Source organism: Conger conger, chromosome 5 (assembly GCF_963514075.1).
Source record: "Conger conger chromosome 5, fConCon1.1, whole genome shotgun sequence".
In the NCBI taxonomy this organism is placed as follows: Eukaryota; Metazoa; Chordata; class Actinopteri; order Anguilliformes; family Congridae; genus Conger; species Conger conger.
The window spans coordinates 37045895-37065029 of record NC_083764.1 but is presented as its reverse complement, the minus strand read 5'-3'; the positions used below and the strand labels follow the sequence as shown (position 1 = coordinate 37065029).

The 19135-nt window shown below is 41.6% G+C and overlaps 1 protein-coding gene across 1 annotated transcript in view; it reads left to right on the top strand.

Annotated features, from left to right (window-relative positions):
• Window positions 1–1799: 1799 nt before the first annotated feature.
• The window catches only part of tmem63a (transmembrane protein 63A), a 30211-nt gene continuing 12875 nt past the window's right edge, over window positions 1800–19135 (top strand). Inside the window, exons 1-19 of the mRNA XM_061242412.1 lie at window positions 1800–1928; window positions 5098–5267; window positions 5962–6041; window positions 6815–6896; window positions 6987–7024; window positions 8035–8177; window positions 9260–9311; window positions 9723–9831; window positions 10504–10574; window positions 11896–11976; window positions 12699–12822; window positions 13493–13626; window positions 15100–15273; window positions 15727–15880; window positions 17287–17393; window positions 17563–17649; window positions 17997–18062; window positions 18299–18461; window positions 18544–18649. Coding sequence (XP_061098396.1) covers window positions 5106–5267; window positions 5962–6041; window positions 6815–6896; window positions 6987–7024; window positions 8035–8177; window positions 9260–9311; window positions 9723–9831; window positions 10504–10574; window positions 11896–11976; window positions 12699–12822; window positions 13493–13626; window positions 15100–15273; window positions 15727–15880; window positions 17287–17393; window positions 17563–17649; window positions 17997–18062; window positions 18299–18461; window positions 18544–18649 — 1933 coding nt within the window. The 5' untranslated portion in view covers window positions 1800–1928; window positions 5098–5105. The remainder of the gene's footprint in view (window positions 1929–5097; window positions 5268–5961; window positions 6042–6814; window positions 6897–6986; window positions 7025–8034; window positions 8178–9259; window positions 9312–9722; window positions 9832–10503; window positions 10575–11895; window positions 11977–12698; window positions 12823–13492; window positions 13627–15099; window positions 15274–15726; window positions 15881–17286; window positions 17394–17562; window positions 17650–17996; window positions 18063–18298; window positions 18462–18543; window positions 18650–19135) is intronic.

Genomic DNA, 19135 nt, shown 5'->3' with positions numbered 1-19135 from the left:
GGCCGGAGTGTACTCTGGTTCTTCACTTAGCTAGCTACAGTTGTTCTACTGCCTAGCTAACTGGCTCGCTATAATTACAGCGCGATAGCTAGCATGTCAAACATAGCAGTTCTTGAGTGGTAACTAAGCCCAATTTCTGTAATTTAGTTTTGTTAGCTTTTCTATAGTAGGCTATACTAATGTAGCTAATGTAATGTCACCGAGTGGTTCGTTAAATTGCCCTCGGAAACATAGATTCCACATCAAAAATGGCCTTGTCACAGCTAGTTGCTTGTTTTCTCACATTAAATCCTGTAGCTAGCCTCCATATGCAACTTTCCGCAGCCAGCTTCCACTTTCTTAATTCTCACTCTCTGCGTCCCATCATTGCTGTGCGTTTACTGGCGTATACCGTGATCCTTCATGTTAAGGTACCCAGTACGCATAATCCTCTGGTGCCAAAAGCCCCATAGTCCAATATGGCCACCTCCATGAATTGACTTCTAGCACCATTGAGCAGCTCCCATAGGGATCCATGGGACCGAAAAGGGGAGGCTGTCTCCAGGTATATATACAGTACTGTGCAAAAGTCTTAGGCACCTGTATAACATTTTGTACAGATAAGATTCTTTCAAAAATAAATCAATGAAATAAATGTACTATACATTTTACATTACATTTTAGTCATTTGGCAGAATAGTTAAAAACTGAATCAAATCAATATTTTTTTGTGACCACCCTTCAGCGTTAAAACAGCATCACTTCTCTGAGATAGCTAACGCTGTCCTGCAGTTTTATAAGACAATCAGCAGGGAGGTTGTTCCAAGCATGTTGGAGAATTTGCCACAGTTCTTCTGCAGACTTTGGTTGGCTCCTTGCTTCTGATCTGACAGCCTTGATCAAGTTAGTCAATTGTAATAGTTAGTTACAGTAATATGTTACTTTAAAAAAAATGTAAGACAAAAATGTCTCTCAAATTAAATCTTTTGGAAAATGAATATTTGGACATCTCAAATGTGTTCTTTTATACTAACACACACACACACACACACACACACACACACACACACACACACACACACACACACAGATATAATAAAGTCTAGGGTGCCTAAGACTTCTGCACAGTACTGTATATGTATTGGGTATCTCAAAAACTGCTGATCTCCTGGGATTTTCACAGACAGAGTTTGCAATGGTGCAAAAAACTTTTTAAAATTCAGTGAGCAGCAGTTCTGCAGACAGAAACGCCTTGTTAATGAAAGACGTCAGATGAGAATGGCCAGACTGGTCAAAGCTGACAGGAAGGTGACAGTAACGCAAATAACCACACATTACGACAGTGGCATGTGGACGAGCATCTCTGAAAACACAATGCATCATAACTCTAAGTGGATAGGCTACAGCAGTAGAAGTCTAAAAAATAAGTCTAAGAAATACCTTATAAAGTGCTCACTGAGTGTATCTCTATCATTGCACAGGAACTGCGGAAGTAAAGTGTCAAAATACGAGCGCACGCATGTCATTCGATCCACAAATGCAGATTATAGACTACACTTCACAAACCAATTTTACATTTGAGACTGGATTATTGCAAAAAATACACGAGAATATTGGCCACGTATTTTTGCTCTTCATATACAAAGTAGGAAATATTTGTGCAAAAGGATGTGCACAATGTGTTTGTGGATAGTAAAACACATTGTGATGCGTTTCTTATTTGTGGATCATATTACACGCATTCGTCAATAATATAGAGACGAATCTCTCCATATCCACGTCCACAATCGTGCATAGCTGCTACGGCGTTGCTTGTGCCTGTGTTCTGCCTTGTCATGTAACAGCGCATGTGCGGATATGTAACTTAACTTTCCGAACATTTATGATACTTCGCTAGTAGTTTTCCGGGGACAGTGACTTCCGAATTAAACTGACGAGTTGCCATCAAAGTGAGTACACGAACTTATATGTATACATTTATGTACTTACTATAACGTACAATGTACAATGGTTAGCTTGCCAGCTGCATAATTCTTGTTAATTCACTTCTTAATATACGAGGGTGGAGGTCAGCATTTCGTGTTTTTGTTTTAGCTGGGAAGCGGACTAACCAACATAATGTTACTGCAGTGTAGCCAACTTGTAACTAACGAGTTACTGTACTTCGGGATTTATGTACGAAATAACTGTTCGTATTTATCAATGAACTTAAACGAAAGAGATGTCTCAACACACGTCAGACATAATTATTTGCAATTGGACAAACTAACGTTCAGCAACACCAACTTTGGTGACAGCTGTTAGCTACCTGGCGTTTGTGCATTCGTCAGATAGCTAGCTCTAGCGATAGTAAAAACACCTAGGATATACTGACGTTATTAGTGAAGACAAAAAAGTTCGAGCATGTCATGTGATGCGATGCGTTTTGTTGCCATCGCTCGATGTGACTGCGGAATTCTTGAAATGAACAGGAGGTAATGTAGACTCACGGTGTTCCGAACAGAACACGGGGGAACGGCTGCTTCAATCAGAAGTTAACGTCCGTTCAATGGTAGTTTTTCTGCTGATGGATGTGGTGTTCCGAACACCGAGTTAATAAATGACGAATAAATAAGAAATAACTTCAGTTTTCATAACTTGGTACGAGACATCTATGCGATCTCTTTCAGCTTACACATACAGTGACATGGTAATGGTGCTCCAATGTGACAGTATGGTGTGGAAGCTGTTGCTAACTACGAACCGGGCAGGCTCAGCCAAAAGTGTTCCTTGTAAAACTGAAACAGAAAACTGAAAACAGATCTAACTTTAGATTACAAGTACAGCTACTTAGCCGACACACCTTTGTGTGGTTTGAGTCTACGTTGGCTCATCCAACGGTGAATAGCAGACATTTGTGGCTTTGGCAAGACTGCACTGCCTAAAGGTCTTTCAAAAGCTGAGGGCGGCTTCTGACTTGTGAAACGTTGTGTACCCATACAGCCTAGAGTTGTGGTAAAGTGTCTGGGAACTGAAATCTGTGATTCGTTTTTTTTCCTGCCGTTTTTTGCATTCAGAAATGCACCGGAAATATTGTTTTAATGATCCTTCCTAAGAACATGTAGAAAAAACGTACCGCCTTGGCTAAACGGCAGGTTTTCAGTGGACAAGGTTATCAGGGCATAGAACATAAAATGAATTCAACTTATTATTGGTAGGTATGTATCAATTCATTCACATACATGTAAATTCAATAATACTAAACCTCTTTTTAAGATATTTGAAAATGAAGTCAACCTATAGCCTATATATACCCTCTGTTTTGTAACACTTGGAAACAATAATGTTAAAAAACTTATAATAAAGTCGGCTCCAGAATTATTGGCACCCTTTAAAAATATTCTCAAAACCAAAACTGCAAACTAAGAAATAATACAGTTATTGATGTAAGTGTGGAAGGCAGTGAGGTTTATTAATGATTCAGTTGAATCAACCAAACATTTTTCAAATAAAACAAATATTTCCCCAAAAATACTACACAGAGGTTCCACAAATATTGGCATCTCTGGCAAAGATGACAGCCATGAGTCTTTTCCTATAATTTGTGATAAGGTTACAGAACACATTTGGAGGGTTGTTTGACTATTCCTCCATGCAGAACCTTTTAGAATCATTGATATCTTTGGGATACCCCCCTCTTCAGTTCAGACCACAGTTTTTTCATGGGATTTAAGTCTGGAGACAGATAGTCATTGCAGAACATGGTCGTTGTTTTTACTTTATCATTTTTGTGTGGATTTTGATGTATACATGGAGTCATTATTCTGCTGCACAATCTACCTCCAACCAAGACTTCCTAGCAGAGGCAACCAGATTTTCTGCCAAGATTTCCTGGTACATTGTGCTATTGATCTTACTGTTCTTACAGTTTTCAAATGTTTACACACTAACACCAGGACTTGAAACACAAGAACCAAAACCTTACACTCATGTACCATTTCTGCAGAAATATAAGCACATTCCCCACTCAGATCACACTCCCCCCACCGTGAAAGCAGCGGCCCAATTATTGCCGCTCCCTTACGCACCAGAGTGGCCGCTCAATTACTGCAGCCACCTAATGCGCCGGCCATACTTGAATCTGGCAGGACCAATGTGCAACTGCAATCGACCAAAGTCCGATGCCTTAACCATGCCCCAGCAATGACGTATCTTACTAATATGAATGCTAAGGACCACAGGATACAAGCCCACCCAGTCCTGTTCTGCTCAACAGGTAACAATCTATTCTAATGTGTGGAAATTTAATGGTGCGACAATAGAAGACATTTTTTAGGATCTGTGTAGAATTCTGATCATAAAGGGAATTAGGAAAGCCTGAAAGGTCATTTTAAAAGCCTGTGCCTTATCTCCTACTTGAGACTCATTAAAAAGGCACCTCTTTCACAATGGCAACTGTGGTGGTTTGCCACACACTTGCAACAGTATGAATATTTCACCATTAAAAGCAATGAATCATGGAGTCACAACCATTATTAATGGAAAATCCTGTTTACATGGCAGTTCATTTTTACATTGCAGAAATGGAAGGCTTCCTGACTGTTCCTTCCTGACCATTTCTGTTGTTCATAGTAATAATAATATAATAATAATTTTTAACAGGTTAATAATACTTTAACTTGTTAACAATGCAACTTTGTTTAAAGCACCGGTTCCGCTTGTTCAAGCATAAATATTAATTATGCATTTGGAAAAGACAGATTTATGAAAGCTAGTCTCCTACACAGTCCATTGCAAAAAAGGAAATTAAAATGTTTACTGAAGCTAATGCCATAATTTCTTGCTGAACAATTAACATGAATTTGTCTGGATCAATTGTAGTTTTAAATGTATGTTCTCCACTGAATTCTATTTTAAACCTCACATGTATTAGAACTGTTGGTTTGCAGTGTGTACTGAACCTAAAGTCTGGTACTGAAGGAAAGAGAATATTATGCATGTGACATGGGCTATTTTGTTACACAGTGGAGCAAGTGAGGGAACAGAGTGGCACACTGCCACTGTTACATTCTTTGGGAAGACCTCTGTGTAGGAATTGTTGTTGCATGTTGGATGCTCAGTACATTTTTATGTCTTTAGGTGTGCCTATGGGCTCGCCGTGGTGGGATGGGTCCCCCTTGCTTGCGGGCAATGGTTCTGTAGCCATTGACAACAGAAGCTGCTTCACCACGACTGAAAGCACGGTGCTACGTGGGGTCAATTTCGGTGGTGTACCAGTCGTACTGCTGCTGGATTTCATTGTTTTCATTGTGAGTGTGTGTGTGTGAGAGAGAGAGGTTCTAATATGACTGGTCGTGGCAGGTTTCTTGCAGTCTGTGGCATTTCACACCAGGCTTACATGTTTACCCTGTTAATAACCCACTGAGCAGGGAGTGCTGCCTCGTACTACATTTGTGAGACCTCTTTTGTACCACAGCCAGTTTCATACACAATGCTCAGACCTCCTGCACTACATACAATTTATCTGATACCAAAAAGAACACCGTTTACACTGTGGGGTAGCCATAGTCCACAGGCCGATTAAAAACATAGTTCATTGAAGATATTTAGTAGGCTGCGGCCTCATGGCCTACACTACCCCGTGCTTCTTTCACAACAGTATTTATTATAGCTGGTTTGCGAGTAAATAGTATTGCGATTGCTAATGTTTTGGTGGACAGAAAGGAGACACATGAACTGCAGCATATAGTGGACCCCTTTGACCATTTATGCACTGATACTGTGAGTGTCTAACCTTTATAAATGTGGTTATTGTAGACTATACTTTTTAACAGCTGAAAGAAAACTACATTGGTAACTAAACAAAGACGATTTTGTGTTTAATATACAATATACAAATGAAGATCATTTGAATGTGTTTTTAACGTTAATGTATTTCAAACTTTATAATGGGTACTTGCAGTGTGTTTAGATGTGATTGGTTACTCATTGTGCTTGATGAAGGTGCTGCTGGGACTCTTCACGGTCATCAGGAGAAAGCTGTGGGACTATGGCCGCCTGGCGCTGGTTGCTGATGGCAGCGGGTCAGTCAGGCTCAGGATCGCATCACATGATGAGTCACATATAAAACTTTATTTCTGTAGTGCATTTCAGGTCACATGGCTGCACAGTAACACAATTAAACATAACAAAACAATACACATGGTAAGTTTTAAAAGAAAGGCAGAGTACGACAAAAAACAACCCACATTAAGAACTAAAATTAAACTTAAAATAATTTATTTATAAACATTGGAAGGTCTCGGTGAAGGTGAGGTCATGTGGGAGGCAATTGTCACATATTCAGATTGCAAACGTGGGAAACGGCTTAGTATTTTCTCTGATCTAAGAAATAGATTTTAGATGTTTTGTGCAACAACCCTTAAGGAAATACAAAAAAAAAGTTAAGTTCATCACAGTGAGTTTGCAAAAAAGGAAATTAAAATGTATCATTTAGCGCTGCAAGCTTTATATACATAAATCTAGCCCTTAGAATGTTTTGTGCAACTCACTCTATTTTAAGGAAATCTCAAGTTAACTTTTAAGGAAAATGCAAAGATGCTTTGTGCAACCGGCCAATAAAGTGACCTCACATATTTTGGGACATCATTGTCACTGTATCCCATTTAGAATTTATTTTGTGACACATGAAATTTTATCTGCTCTGTGTTGCTTTACAAGAGGTCTGTCGAACACACACAAAAAGCAGCAGATTCTGTGTGTTATGTCATCATAATCATCAGCATTAATGTGAAGTAAGGATGATGTCACAGTGTACCCGTTACCATTGTTACGGTGACCTTATTGATGACCTCAGGTTTGGTGAGACATCGCACCGCCGCTACGGCCATGTGTCGTCCCAAGGCTCCAGCGGTGAAGACCATGATCTGGAGACGCATGTGAGCCTACATCACACTGTCCTTTGCCTAATGTCTCTGATGCCTGTCAGATACTGAACACTTTCTGATACTGTCATTTCTTTTCTTAAGGGATTCTGTTCCTGGCTGCCTTTCGTCATCCGTATGGGGTAAGCTTTGATCCTGCCGTCACCCCCTAATGGTATAGGGGAGTGGCCCTCAGTCCTCCAGAAACAATGGACCTCATGTCCCAAACGGAATGTATCAACTTCCTTCCGCTTCGCCTCAGCAATTACTTGTTTATAGCACTCTAGGGCCTTCACTCTCAGAACTATGGACAGACCGGATGGCCGTTCCATCAGGCAGGGCAGTCGTTGACATGCTAATTCATTACAAGCTACTGGTAAAGTTCTTCCCTCAGTAACTCAAACCAGACATTACATTGGCTGGTCAGGAAGGCAAGCCATACCTGTACGGATAATTTTCTGGTTCTGGTCAAAAACCGAATGTCTGGAAACCCTATAGCTAGCGACTAGTTTAAATTAGCTAGGGACTAGCTTCCTAGTTTCTGTTAGTGTTTCAGGAGACAGCTATGAAGAGTAGCTACAAAGGTAGTTGTGAATAATGAATAAAAATTAAGCAAACATTTCAGTGCTGTATCAAAATATTTTGCAAGATTTGTATTTTTTCTGCATCCATGTCCCTTTTTGGGCACCTTCTAATTGTGTAGAAATCTTGCATATTTATATATCTAGTAAATCATAATTCTTCATTTTTCCCAGGTATAGTTTATCTAGCTGAAGCAGTCATTGTTATTGCAGTGCCTTAGTCTAGTCCGACTAAAGTGTTATTTGTTACTACAGTGCCTTTAGTCCAGCTAAACTATTAGTTCTTATTACATTTAGTGCAATGCCTTAATCCAGCTAAAGCTTTAGTCCTTATTACATTTAGTGCAATGCCTTAATCCAGCTAAAGCTTTAGTCCTTACTACTGTGACTTACTCTGAAGCTTTAGCCCTTAGTACAGTGAAAAGGAAAGGGGGGAGATGTAAAGCTGTATGGTAAAAAAAATATGCAATGATTTAGAGCGGCCCAGTTTCTAAGCTTTAAGCTGCTGTCTTAGCCCTCCATTTGAAGTTCAAAGGTTCCTTACATCCGAGTGATGTGTGTCCTCTGCACAGTGAGGATACTATCAAGGCGAGGTGTGGCACCGATGCTGTGCATTACCTGTCCTTTCAACGCCACCTCATCGCTCTGCTGACCATCATCTGTGTGACGTCTGTTGCCATCATACTGCCAGTCAACCTGTCTGGCGATTTGTTGGGTTAGTCTCCTAATGCTGGCCTCACAGCCCTCTAAATACACTCAGCAGCAACACCAATACAGCAGCACCAACACCCTCAGAATACAGTGAATACAGCAGCACCAACACCCTCAGAATACAGTGAATACAGCAGCACCAACACCCTCAGAATACAGTGAATACGGCAGCACCAACACCCTCAGAATACAGTGAATACGGCAGCACCAACACCCTCAGAATACAGTGAATACAGCAGCACCAACACCCTCAGAATACAGTGAATACAGCAGCACCAACACCCTCAGAATACAGTGAATACAGCAGCACCAACACCCTCAGAATACAGTGAATACAGCAGCACCAACACCCTCAGAATACAGTGAATACGGCAGCACCAACACCCTCAGAATACAGTGAATACGGCAGCACCAACACCCTCAGAATACAGTGAATACAGCAGCACCAACACCCTCAGAATACAGTGAATACAGCAGCACCAACACCCTCAGAATACAGTGAATACAGCAGCACCAACACCCTCAGAATACAGTGAATACAGCAGCACCAACACCCTCAGAATACAGTGAATACGGCAGCACCCACACCCTCAGAATACAGTGAATACAGCAGCACCAACACCCTCAGAATACAGTGAATACAGCAGCACCAACACCCTCAGAATACAGTGAATACGGCAGCACCAACACCCTCAGAATACAGTGAATACGGCAGCACCAACACCCTCAGAATACAGTGAATACGGCAGCACCAACACCCTCAGAATACAGTGAATACAGCAGCACCAACACCCTCAGAATACAGTGAATACAGCAGCACCAACACCCTCAGAATACAGTGAATACAGCAGCACCAACACCCTCAGAATACAGTGAATACGGCAGCACCAACACCCTCAGAATACAGTGAATACAGCAGCTCCAGTGCAGCATTCTCCACACACCACTCATTATAACACCATTATACCATGCTCAGTTCAACACTGCTGCTACAACATTATCAATTTAACACCTGTATTGCGCTCCAAGCTTGTAATTCCTGTTTTTTGGTTGAAGTGTGATGTGAAGGCACAACCTATTTTCCAGATAATGATCCTTACAGCTTTGGAAGAACCACCATTGCCAATCTTCAGAAGGAGTAAGTGTCAGCTTTCAGACCATATGATTGGTTTTGTGGTGAAAGTAGTGATGTCATTTTCATAAGGGATTTATCCTTATGCTTATGGGAAGTTGAAGGTTAAAGAGAAGTTGAAATTTGAGAAGTGGTATCCCCACAACAGTTCAATGGATGTAGCTTGGTCTAGAAGTGTGGCTTTGTCTTACCAAAATACATCCAACTGCCATCTACAATTAGACTCAGTGAAGTCATGTTCAGGGAAGAATAGATCATTTCAGAAAGAAACTGCCCTGTGGCAAAAATAAAAACATAAATTATATTCTTAACTTGAAATGGCTTCTCAATACAATGATCATCATCTTTTGTTCTGATGTTGAAAATGTGTGCCAATCTTGTAGTAAGTATTGACGTGACACAGTTCTTACATTTCAGTAACAACCTGCTGTGGCTGCACACAGTGTTCGCAGTTCTCTACTTGATCCTCACGGTGGTTGTTCTGAGAAGACACACCTCCAAAATTAAGGCTGTCCAATCAAACACGGTGAGATTTTCTCCTTAAACTGGCAACATCAGCTGTCCAAACATTAACAGCATTGCTCGTCCCAGTTGTCTGGCTCACAATTCACTTCCATTCATTTTCAGGGCCTCACTGAAATGGGCCTCACTAATAGATTTGAAGCACAAACTAATGAAGATAATAGATTGATAAAAGAAAATGCTAATGTCAAAAGGTATCCGTGTGATATCTGATGTACTGTCAATGAAAAAGAAGATCCAGCAATGTTTTTGTTATTTTAACAAAAGTGTTGTATCCTTGTACATGATGACAAAATTAATCAACTATGGCTGTGCAGTAGTCTCAAGTCTATGTATAACTAACCTAACTTAACAGCTCACAAAAACAGATAACTTTGATTAAGGTTTGATTTGAAAAGTGCTGTAAAAATATTAATTTTGTGAGAGTGAATTAGGAGCCAGACAACCAGGAGGCGATGCTGTTAACAGTGAGCAGGGACCACTGATGTTACCAGTATTCATGCCAGGCAAATATAATAGGGTAGGCTCCACAAAACTACTTGTTTTGACAAAGTGAAATATCCCTTTAAATCCCATTTACTCCCCTACATAGCATCCTCCAGTTGAGTTTTTCCATGCGTTCCCTAGCCAAGCTGTGCATGTAGGCATATATCCTGTCTTGCTGTCATCCCTACAGGACAGAAGAACCCTCTTTGTGTGCTCCGTTCCTAAAAATGCCAATGAGGAGAGCATAAAGACACATTTTAAGTAAGTGCTTTTCTGAATGCGTACTTCAGAAGTCCTGCGAACACTACACGCCAGTTTGCTCCCCATGAGGTCTTTGAAATCCCTACACAGCAAGTGCCTCAGCTTTTGATCATCTTTTTAACAAATTACAGTCTGTCGATAACAGCTTTCAGAGCCAGTTTTGTTGTGGATAATTTAAAGAAAAGGATGGTTGATTATATAACCATCATATCTGGCTGTAGGGGGTTTAGCTTTTCTTTCATCTGTAATAAGTGCATCATGCCTGTGCTGCCCTAGAGCTTGATTGAATATCCATCAACCAAGCGCTGTGGAACAGAATTTAATGGATAGGGCCAATCATTTTGGTCTTTAAAATTCTTCATTGAATGCACTTGAACTCAATGAATAGATCAAAAATGTATAAAATGTCTTTGCTGTCTCAAAGATGTGACCTAGAGATTTGAAGAACCTGTAAGATCCTGAGTATTCAATTGGCTGTAACGTTCAATATAAAATCCACATATTATCTATCACTACAACAACAGTGATTTTGTTTTGTAAGGTTTGCAGAACCGAGAAAGAGTAGCTGTGTTGTGCCTGCTTGCAAGTGATTTGAATGCTTGAGTCTTTGCATGTCTGGAGTTGAGTTCCAATTTTACTCTAGGACCAAGATATTTATTGGACCTCGGCTATATATATATATATATATATATATATATATAGGTAGGTATATCTTTTTCAGAAGGCACACACCTAGCGAAAGCTGCTGCTGAAACTGTTATGACTGCAAGTTCTAGATAGCTTGGTTGTGCAGTCAAAAGAAAGCAAGAGACTTTCGCTAGGTGTGTGCCTTCTGAAAAAGATATACCTAGGTAGCATGGAATCCAAACTAGCAAACTATAGAAAATATGCTATTATATTGTTATCACAGATGTTGCAGTCATAACATTTTCTGATTGAAGTATGACAGTGTTATGTCATTTGACATACCCTGACATCATGTTATGCCATCTTGTGACAGCTGTTATGTTATGTGTGTGACAGTGCTGTGCCAGTCTTATGGCAAGGGGTTCTAGTAAAGTGTTAAGTGTAAGTTTATCTGTCAGTTAACAAGCAGTCAGCACCCCAGGGTTAACCCCAACAGTTGGGACTAATGATGGTTGTTTATCATAAGGAAACAAAAAGACTGCCTGTGGATGAAATGTTCAGCCGCTCTTCTGGAGAAAACTGTAACCACATATTTGCCATTTCCTTATGTTCTACTGTTAATCTAGAGCATTTCCAATCAACCCAAATGGGTCTTTGTTTAAGTACCTGGGCTTTTTCTCTCCCTCCCTGGCAGTGAGGCATACCCTACCTGTCGCGTGTCTGAAGTGCACCTGTGCTATGATGTCTCCAGGCTGATGTACCTGGCGAAACAAAGGTACGGTGCCAGCCTGTATGTGCGTCTATGCTTCTGCCAGATAACCTGCCAATCTCAAATTCAAGTCCCGGAGGGTCACGCCATCCACTGGGTTTTGGTGTAATTACTAGAATGAATGGTACAGTATGCCAGCTTTCGCCCTAGTGTCAGCAGATTAACTTTCAGTTGAAATTCCAAGTACATTTCATGTGACTGATGTGACACCACAGCATTGAATTCCCTGTGGTGTTTGCATTCTTAGCCCCCTGAAATAGCCAAAGACTGCTTGCTTGGACTAGCCTGATGGAATTTATTAAGCAGCCAGAATCTTTCTTTAAATTGTATGACCAGTTTGTGCATTTTGTCACTGGTGGTGAAAGCGTGTTTATTTCATAAAACTTTTTAACCCTTCACACCCCTAGTACACATACAGAACTGCGGACCCCACCGTGAATTAAGCTATTTGCTACCCATAAATAGTCTTCATCTGGTTGATGTCATTTGTAGCCCATAAAAAACTCTCCATTTGGTTGTGCATTTACAGTGAAATGTAAGAGAAATGACACTGAACAAGGTAGCCGTGTCGCTTGATGACATGAATTTGAGCCCTTGCTCAGTAATTTGAGGTACTGCAAAACCTGTCTCTGGACTACATATCCCATCAGCCCATGCAAATATTTTCTTAAACATCGACCAAGTGAATGTGTCACGCGTGTAAAGGTGGGCAATGTGTGTCCTGACAGGAAACGTGCTGAGAAGAACCTGCTGTACTACCAGGCGATTCTGGAGCATGACGGTAAAAGGGAAGAGATTAATCCCCGTCCCTGTGGACAGCTGTGCTGCTGTATGACCCGCGGCTGTGAGCAGGTGAGCTGCTCTACGCTCTGGTGGCGTGTGAGCGCGTTTACACCTGCGCTAAATAACGTGGATATGTTGTTTCTTAGCAAGGAAAAGTGTGATGGGTGTTAAAGGGTGTTGTAAGTGTTCTTACTGTGTGAGGTGGTGTATAATGTATTCTTGCTGTGTGAGGTGGTGTATAATGTGTGTTCTCGCTGTGTGAGGTGGTGTATAATGTGTGTTCTCGCTGTGTGAGGTGGTGTATAATGTGTGTTCTCAGTGTGTGAGGTGATGTATAATGTGTGTTCTCGCTGTGTGAGGTGGTGTATAATGTGTGTTCTCGCTATGTGAGGTGGTGTTTAATGTGTGTTCTCGCTGTGAGGTGGTGTATAATGTGTGTTCTCGCTGTGTGAGGTGGTGTATAATGTGTGTTCTCAGTGTGTGAGGTGATGTATAATGTGTGTTCTCAGTGTGTGAGGTGGTGTATAATGTGTGTTCTCGCTGTGTGAGGTGGTGTATAATGTGTGTTCTCAGTGTGTGAGGTGGTGTATAATGTGTGTTCTCACGGTGTGAGGTGGTGTATAGTGTGTTCTCAGTGTGTGAGGTGGTGTATAATGTGTGTTTTCGCTGTGTGAGGTGGTGTTTAATGTGTGTTCTCGTTGTGTGAGGTGGTGTATAATGTGTGTTTTCGTTGTGTGAGGTGGATGCCATTGACTTCTACTGCGAGAGGGAGGCTGCATTCCTGGAGGAGATGAAGAAACAGAGGGAGCAGGTGCCACAGAGCGCACTGGGCATGGCCTTCGTCACCCTGCACACTGAGGCCATGGCTGCTTAGTGCGTATCTCCAGGCCTATCTTCCAGATCCCTCACTCAAGCTTATCAGACCCTGCTCCCTCTATTTCTACAGTATCCGGAAAGGGAATTCACAGCTTAAGATTGCTTTCTTGCAGTCTGATTGGTTCTTGCATGGTTTAGCCAGCATTCATGTTATCAGTCAGTGGTTGATTATTGGTTCACTTGCCACCCTCAGTTGACTGTTCCTAAGCCCCGCCTACTCTAGTGAACTTGGTCAAAGCATTCCTTCAATGTGGTGCTACCCATACCATTAAGCCAACTACCGCAAGATATGCAGTAATAGATTGTTGCTGGAGATCAGATGCCATTTCTTCAAGCCAACAGCAAGCCTTATTTTATTGCAACTCCTTATTTGGGCATCCAGTCACAAAGATTGTATACTACGTACCAACACAGTTTGTGGGCAAGCTATGTTGAACGAGTGATACAAGATATGTGGTCTTAAATGGGATGCATGGATATGTTGGAAATAAAGCATGCTTTAGAAAAGCGCAAAATAAGTATATTGCCTCTAACTTTAATATGAAAAAATTGGCAATACACTTTACAGTGCAGTACTCTAAGATTGTGGATTCTTGAGAGGTTTGAATCTTAAACAATCTGCCCAGTGTTGAGCACATGATTTGACATACAGTAGGCATTATACATGGTCATGGCAGTTGTCACAGATCTAAGCTGATACGTTGATGGAGAGCGTTAGGGCTGATCAATTTAATTTATTTTGAGGCTTTCAGAAAATGCAAATATTTCACTAAATATTTTTGTGATTCATTTTCCCTTTTAGGCCATCAGAAATGGCTATGCAGTCCCAGGTTCATATTGTGTTTATTGTGCTATGTGGCCAAAAACTGCATTAAAAGAGGTAACAAAAATATGAAGCCACATATTGTGCGATGAAATTGCATCCACAAATGGTCACTTGTGGGCATGTTTGTGTTCTTCATATCAATAGCAGTGGCTTACTGTCAAAAGTAAGAAAAAACGTCAGTAACCGAAATGGATGATGACTCTCCACCTGTTTCCAATGCCTTTTTGATTATCAATCAAGCAATTACATGTATGAAAAACAAATTAAATGAATATTGCTATTGTGTGTGTAGCCTACTAGGCTATTCGTTTTCTTTGTGTCATAAAATTGTGTAACATTTAATCTAGGTATAAGTCGTTTAATTTATTTTGCTGGATTAACAATCAAACGAATTTGCTGAATAATCAAGACCAAATTGTAGCCTACAGTGAATGACAAAGGCTGAAGCCACACTTCCAGCATGTGGAGGTCCACCAAGGAATGCCAGACTACCAGTTTGCTTTTCTGAATTGAATACAAGCCATAGTTTATGAATAGCAGGCTTTGTTTGTGAAAGGTGTGTTGTCTGTGCTGTATTTGTGGTTTGTTAATGACATATAATGGACCTGTGCATTGTCAGTGACTTCTGCTGTCTGTCTTGGCAGTATCCTGAAGGACTTCAACGCCCTGCATTGTGGGGGTGCGTCTGAAAGCATGCCTGATGAAGAGGCGTTTCGATGTGGGTGTGGCCAGGAGCCCCAGCCCTCCTCTGGGAGTCAGGCCCTAAGAGTGACCCGCTGGAGAGTCAGCTACGCCCTCCACCCCAACAGCATATACTGGTCAGTCTCTACCACAGCAACATCTACTGGGCACCTGTGGCCAACACGCCCAATAGAACATTTTCAGGCATGGATGTAGAGTCAAATAGGGCGGCCTGTAGCGTAGTGGTTAAGGTAAATGACTGGGACCCACAAGGTCGGTGGCTCTAATCCCGGTGTAGCCACAATAAGATCTGTACAGCCGTTGGGCCCTTGAGCAAGGCCCTTAACCCTGTATTGCTCCAGGGGAGGATTGTCTCCTGCTTAGTCTAATCAACTGTACGTCGCTTTGGATAAGAATGTCTGCCAAATGCAAATAATATAATATAAATATTGTAGCAGAAGAAATGTTAGGTAATTGAATGTGGGAAATCCAAAATACATGTCTTAATACTGTACATGTCCCTGTCTCAAGCCCATGTGTATATTATTGTGTAAATTGTGTTGTCATATCCTGTTCTCATATCCTCTTAGGGAGAACCTGAACCTGCAGGGTGTGCATTGGTGGCTACGCTGTTTGCTGCTCAACTTCTTCCTTTTCTTCCTCCTCTTTTTCCTTACCACGCCCTCAATAATCATCACCACAATTGATAAGTTCAATGTCACCAAGCCAATCCACTACCTCAATGTGAGTTTTACATCGCTGTACTAAACACCAGCTTCCCTCTGTCTTGGTGATGCCCTTAAACTAAACCATACGAGTAAGCATGCGTGTCATGACTCTGTCTTTATGAAGCCATATCTCTGTGACGCAAAGTCTGTGTCTCTGTGATACCTTATGTTTGTGTAATGCCTCTGTATAATGCAGTGTCTCTGATATATTTGTGATGTAGTGACTTTATTTATGATTAACGATGGGTGTTTTTCATAAAATATTGACTGAAGTTAGGCAGCAATCACGGCAAAGTTGCTGAAAATTATGGAAAACAGAGTGGAAGTAGAAGAAATATATATAAAATTGTGTATGCCTATACAAAATCATGGAAAGCACTAAAAACAGAGAGAAAATGAGGAGAGTCACAGAGCTATTTGCTCTTTCATTGTTCATTCCTACGCGAATTGCGCTACTTTGGGGGGATTTTCCACAATTTTCGGTTCCTCAAATCACTACATTTCATCAATTGCGACAGGATAATGCAGCCTTCTAAACTTCACTTCCACATATGGTGTAGGCTACCCTACAATGAATAGTGCTGCAAATACAGCAACAAATACAGTTCTCATCTGACATGATAACTGGCATGATAGAAATATTATTTTGGATGAATACATTAATGGATGAATCAGTCAGTGCGCATGTTTTTGAACTAAGCAACAGTTCACATTTGATGACCTATTACTGTATGCCTATATCATAAATTGCAGTGCAGTCTGTAAGTATTTGAACAGTGACACATCTTTTGTTGTTTTGGCTCCGTACTCCAGCACATTGAATTTGAAGTAAAACAATGAAGTGTAAGTGCAGACTTCTAGCTTTAATTTGTGGGTTTGTACATCCATAACTAGATTAACAGTGTGGGAATTGTAGTCCTTTTTATACATGGTCCGCCAGTTTTAGGAAACCAAAAGTAAAGTGACAATTTGCTCAAATATTTCTTCGACAGGTGTGTTAAGTGCCATCATTAGTTCATGCTAAAAGGTGTAGGTTGCAGAGCAGTTATTTTTTCCAACAGTGTCCAATTTTTCATTGTCCAGTGCCCACCTGTTCATCCCAGGCTGGTAGGCGAAAAGGTTTGCGAGACTGTCCGTAGCAGTGGCCTGAGGGTTGAGGCTCAGCTGTGGTTTAAAATTAGGACTGCATAGTTGTGTGGGCAATGTATTTTGAGTGAATGTCCAGATAATGGTGGAAAGTTGCAACTTGGTGTTTAGAACACTTAAAATTCCACCTTACACAACAGCTCCTCTCTGTGGGAGTGTTCTTCACTCCATGTGACTTTGTTATGTCATTCCTCTTTTCGCATAGGGCCGCTCCTTTCTGTGGAATCTCGTTGATGCTCTTGTGCGCTGTCTCTTTGGAATGTCTTTCTGTCACAGAGTGCAGTGATCAGCCAGTTCTTCCCCACATTGCTGCTGTGGTCCTTTTCTGCTCTGCTGCCCACAGTGGTTTACTACACCACTCTGGGGGAGTCTCACTGGACCAGGTATGTCACCCACCTTACAGTGCTGTGACTTACGCGCTCAGGGTCTCACTGGACCACATAACTCACAGTACCGGTGACTAATATTACAACCGTGACTCTCATTGGACCAGGCTACTCTGTTAGCCTTGACTTTAATGTGTGTAACGCAGATGTGGGACCTTTGTTTCAGGTCGAGTGAGAACAGGACCATGATGCACAAACTCTACTTTTTCCTCCTTTTCATGGTGCTGATATTGCCCTCATTGGGGCTTACCAGGTAAATACAAATCACACCCACAAACTCCACCCATCACAAGACAAATAATGATAATAATTAACAACCACACGAGATGAACTAGATATAAATACTAACCACTCCCAGGAACCACACCATTTGCCAGCTAAATACAGACAGACCTAACAGTCAAACCGTGCCCCCTTCCTCCTTCCCACCCAAACAGTTATACCCCTAATTTTATGTGTGATGTTAATGTTGGAACATCCGACAGTGCTTGGTGAAGTGATTGTAGCTATAGCCTGTCATGGGTAATAAATGTACTGGTAATGAGTGAACAGGTATAAAGACAGAATTAAGAGTCTGTCCTATGAACTTGTCTCCCTCAGTTTGGACGTCTTCTTTCGATGGCTGTTTGACACCAAGTTTTTGTCTCAAGGAAAGCTGAGGTTTGAGTACGTCATCCCTCTATATAACTACCTGCCACCGGTTTTGTGGAGACTCTTGTCAGATGTTCAAATTCAAAAATACTTTATTGACATTAAACTTGCATTAAAAATGAAATATAATAAATTACATTCATATGTACCGTTATTATTATCATTATCCTTTCAGTTTTCAGCACTTTTCTCTCTTCCCACTCCCTTCTCTCTCTGCCTCTTTCTCCCCCTCTTCCCCCCTTTCTCTGCAGATGTGTATTCCTGCCGGATCAGGGGGCATTCTTTGTGAACTATGTCATCGCGGCAGCGCTGGTTGGGTCTGGGATGGATCTGCTGCGTCTGCCGGGACTGCTGCTGTATACCGTGCGCATGGCCCTGGCCACCTCAGCCGCAGAGAGGAAATACATCAAACAGGTGACGCCTCGCCTTTCTGCCTCCCCCCCTCCCCCCGCCTCTACGGTCTGGCAGCTGTCACTCACCCCCTGTTCCTCCTCAGAATCAGGCCTACGAGTTTGAGTATGGGGTCATGTACGGCTGGACTCAGTGCGTCTTTACCGTCATCATGGCCTACAGCATCACCTGTCCTGTTATTGTGCCCTTTGGTGAGTGATCCGTTACGCCTGAACACACAAGCACACATCTATGGCACATGCACACAAGCGCACATCTATGGCACATGCACACAAGCACACATCTATGGTACATGCACACAAGCGCACATCTATGGCACATGCACACAAGCACACATCTATGGTACATGCACACAAGCGCACATATATGGCACATGCACACAAGCACACATCTATGGCACATGCACACATGCACACATCTATGGCACATGCACACAAGCACACATCTATGGCACATGCACACAAGCACCCATCTATGGCACATGCACACAAGCATACATTTATGACACAAGCACACATCTATGGCACATGCACACATGCGCACATCTATGGCACATGCACACAAGCACACATCTATGGCACATGCACACAAGCACACTTCTATGGCACATGCACACAAGCACTCATCTATGGCACATGCACACATCTATGGCACATGCACATATGTACACATCTATG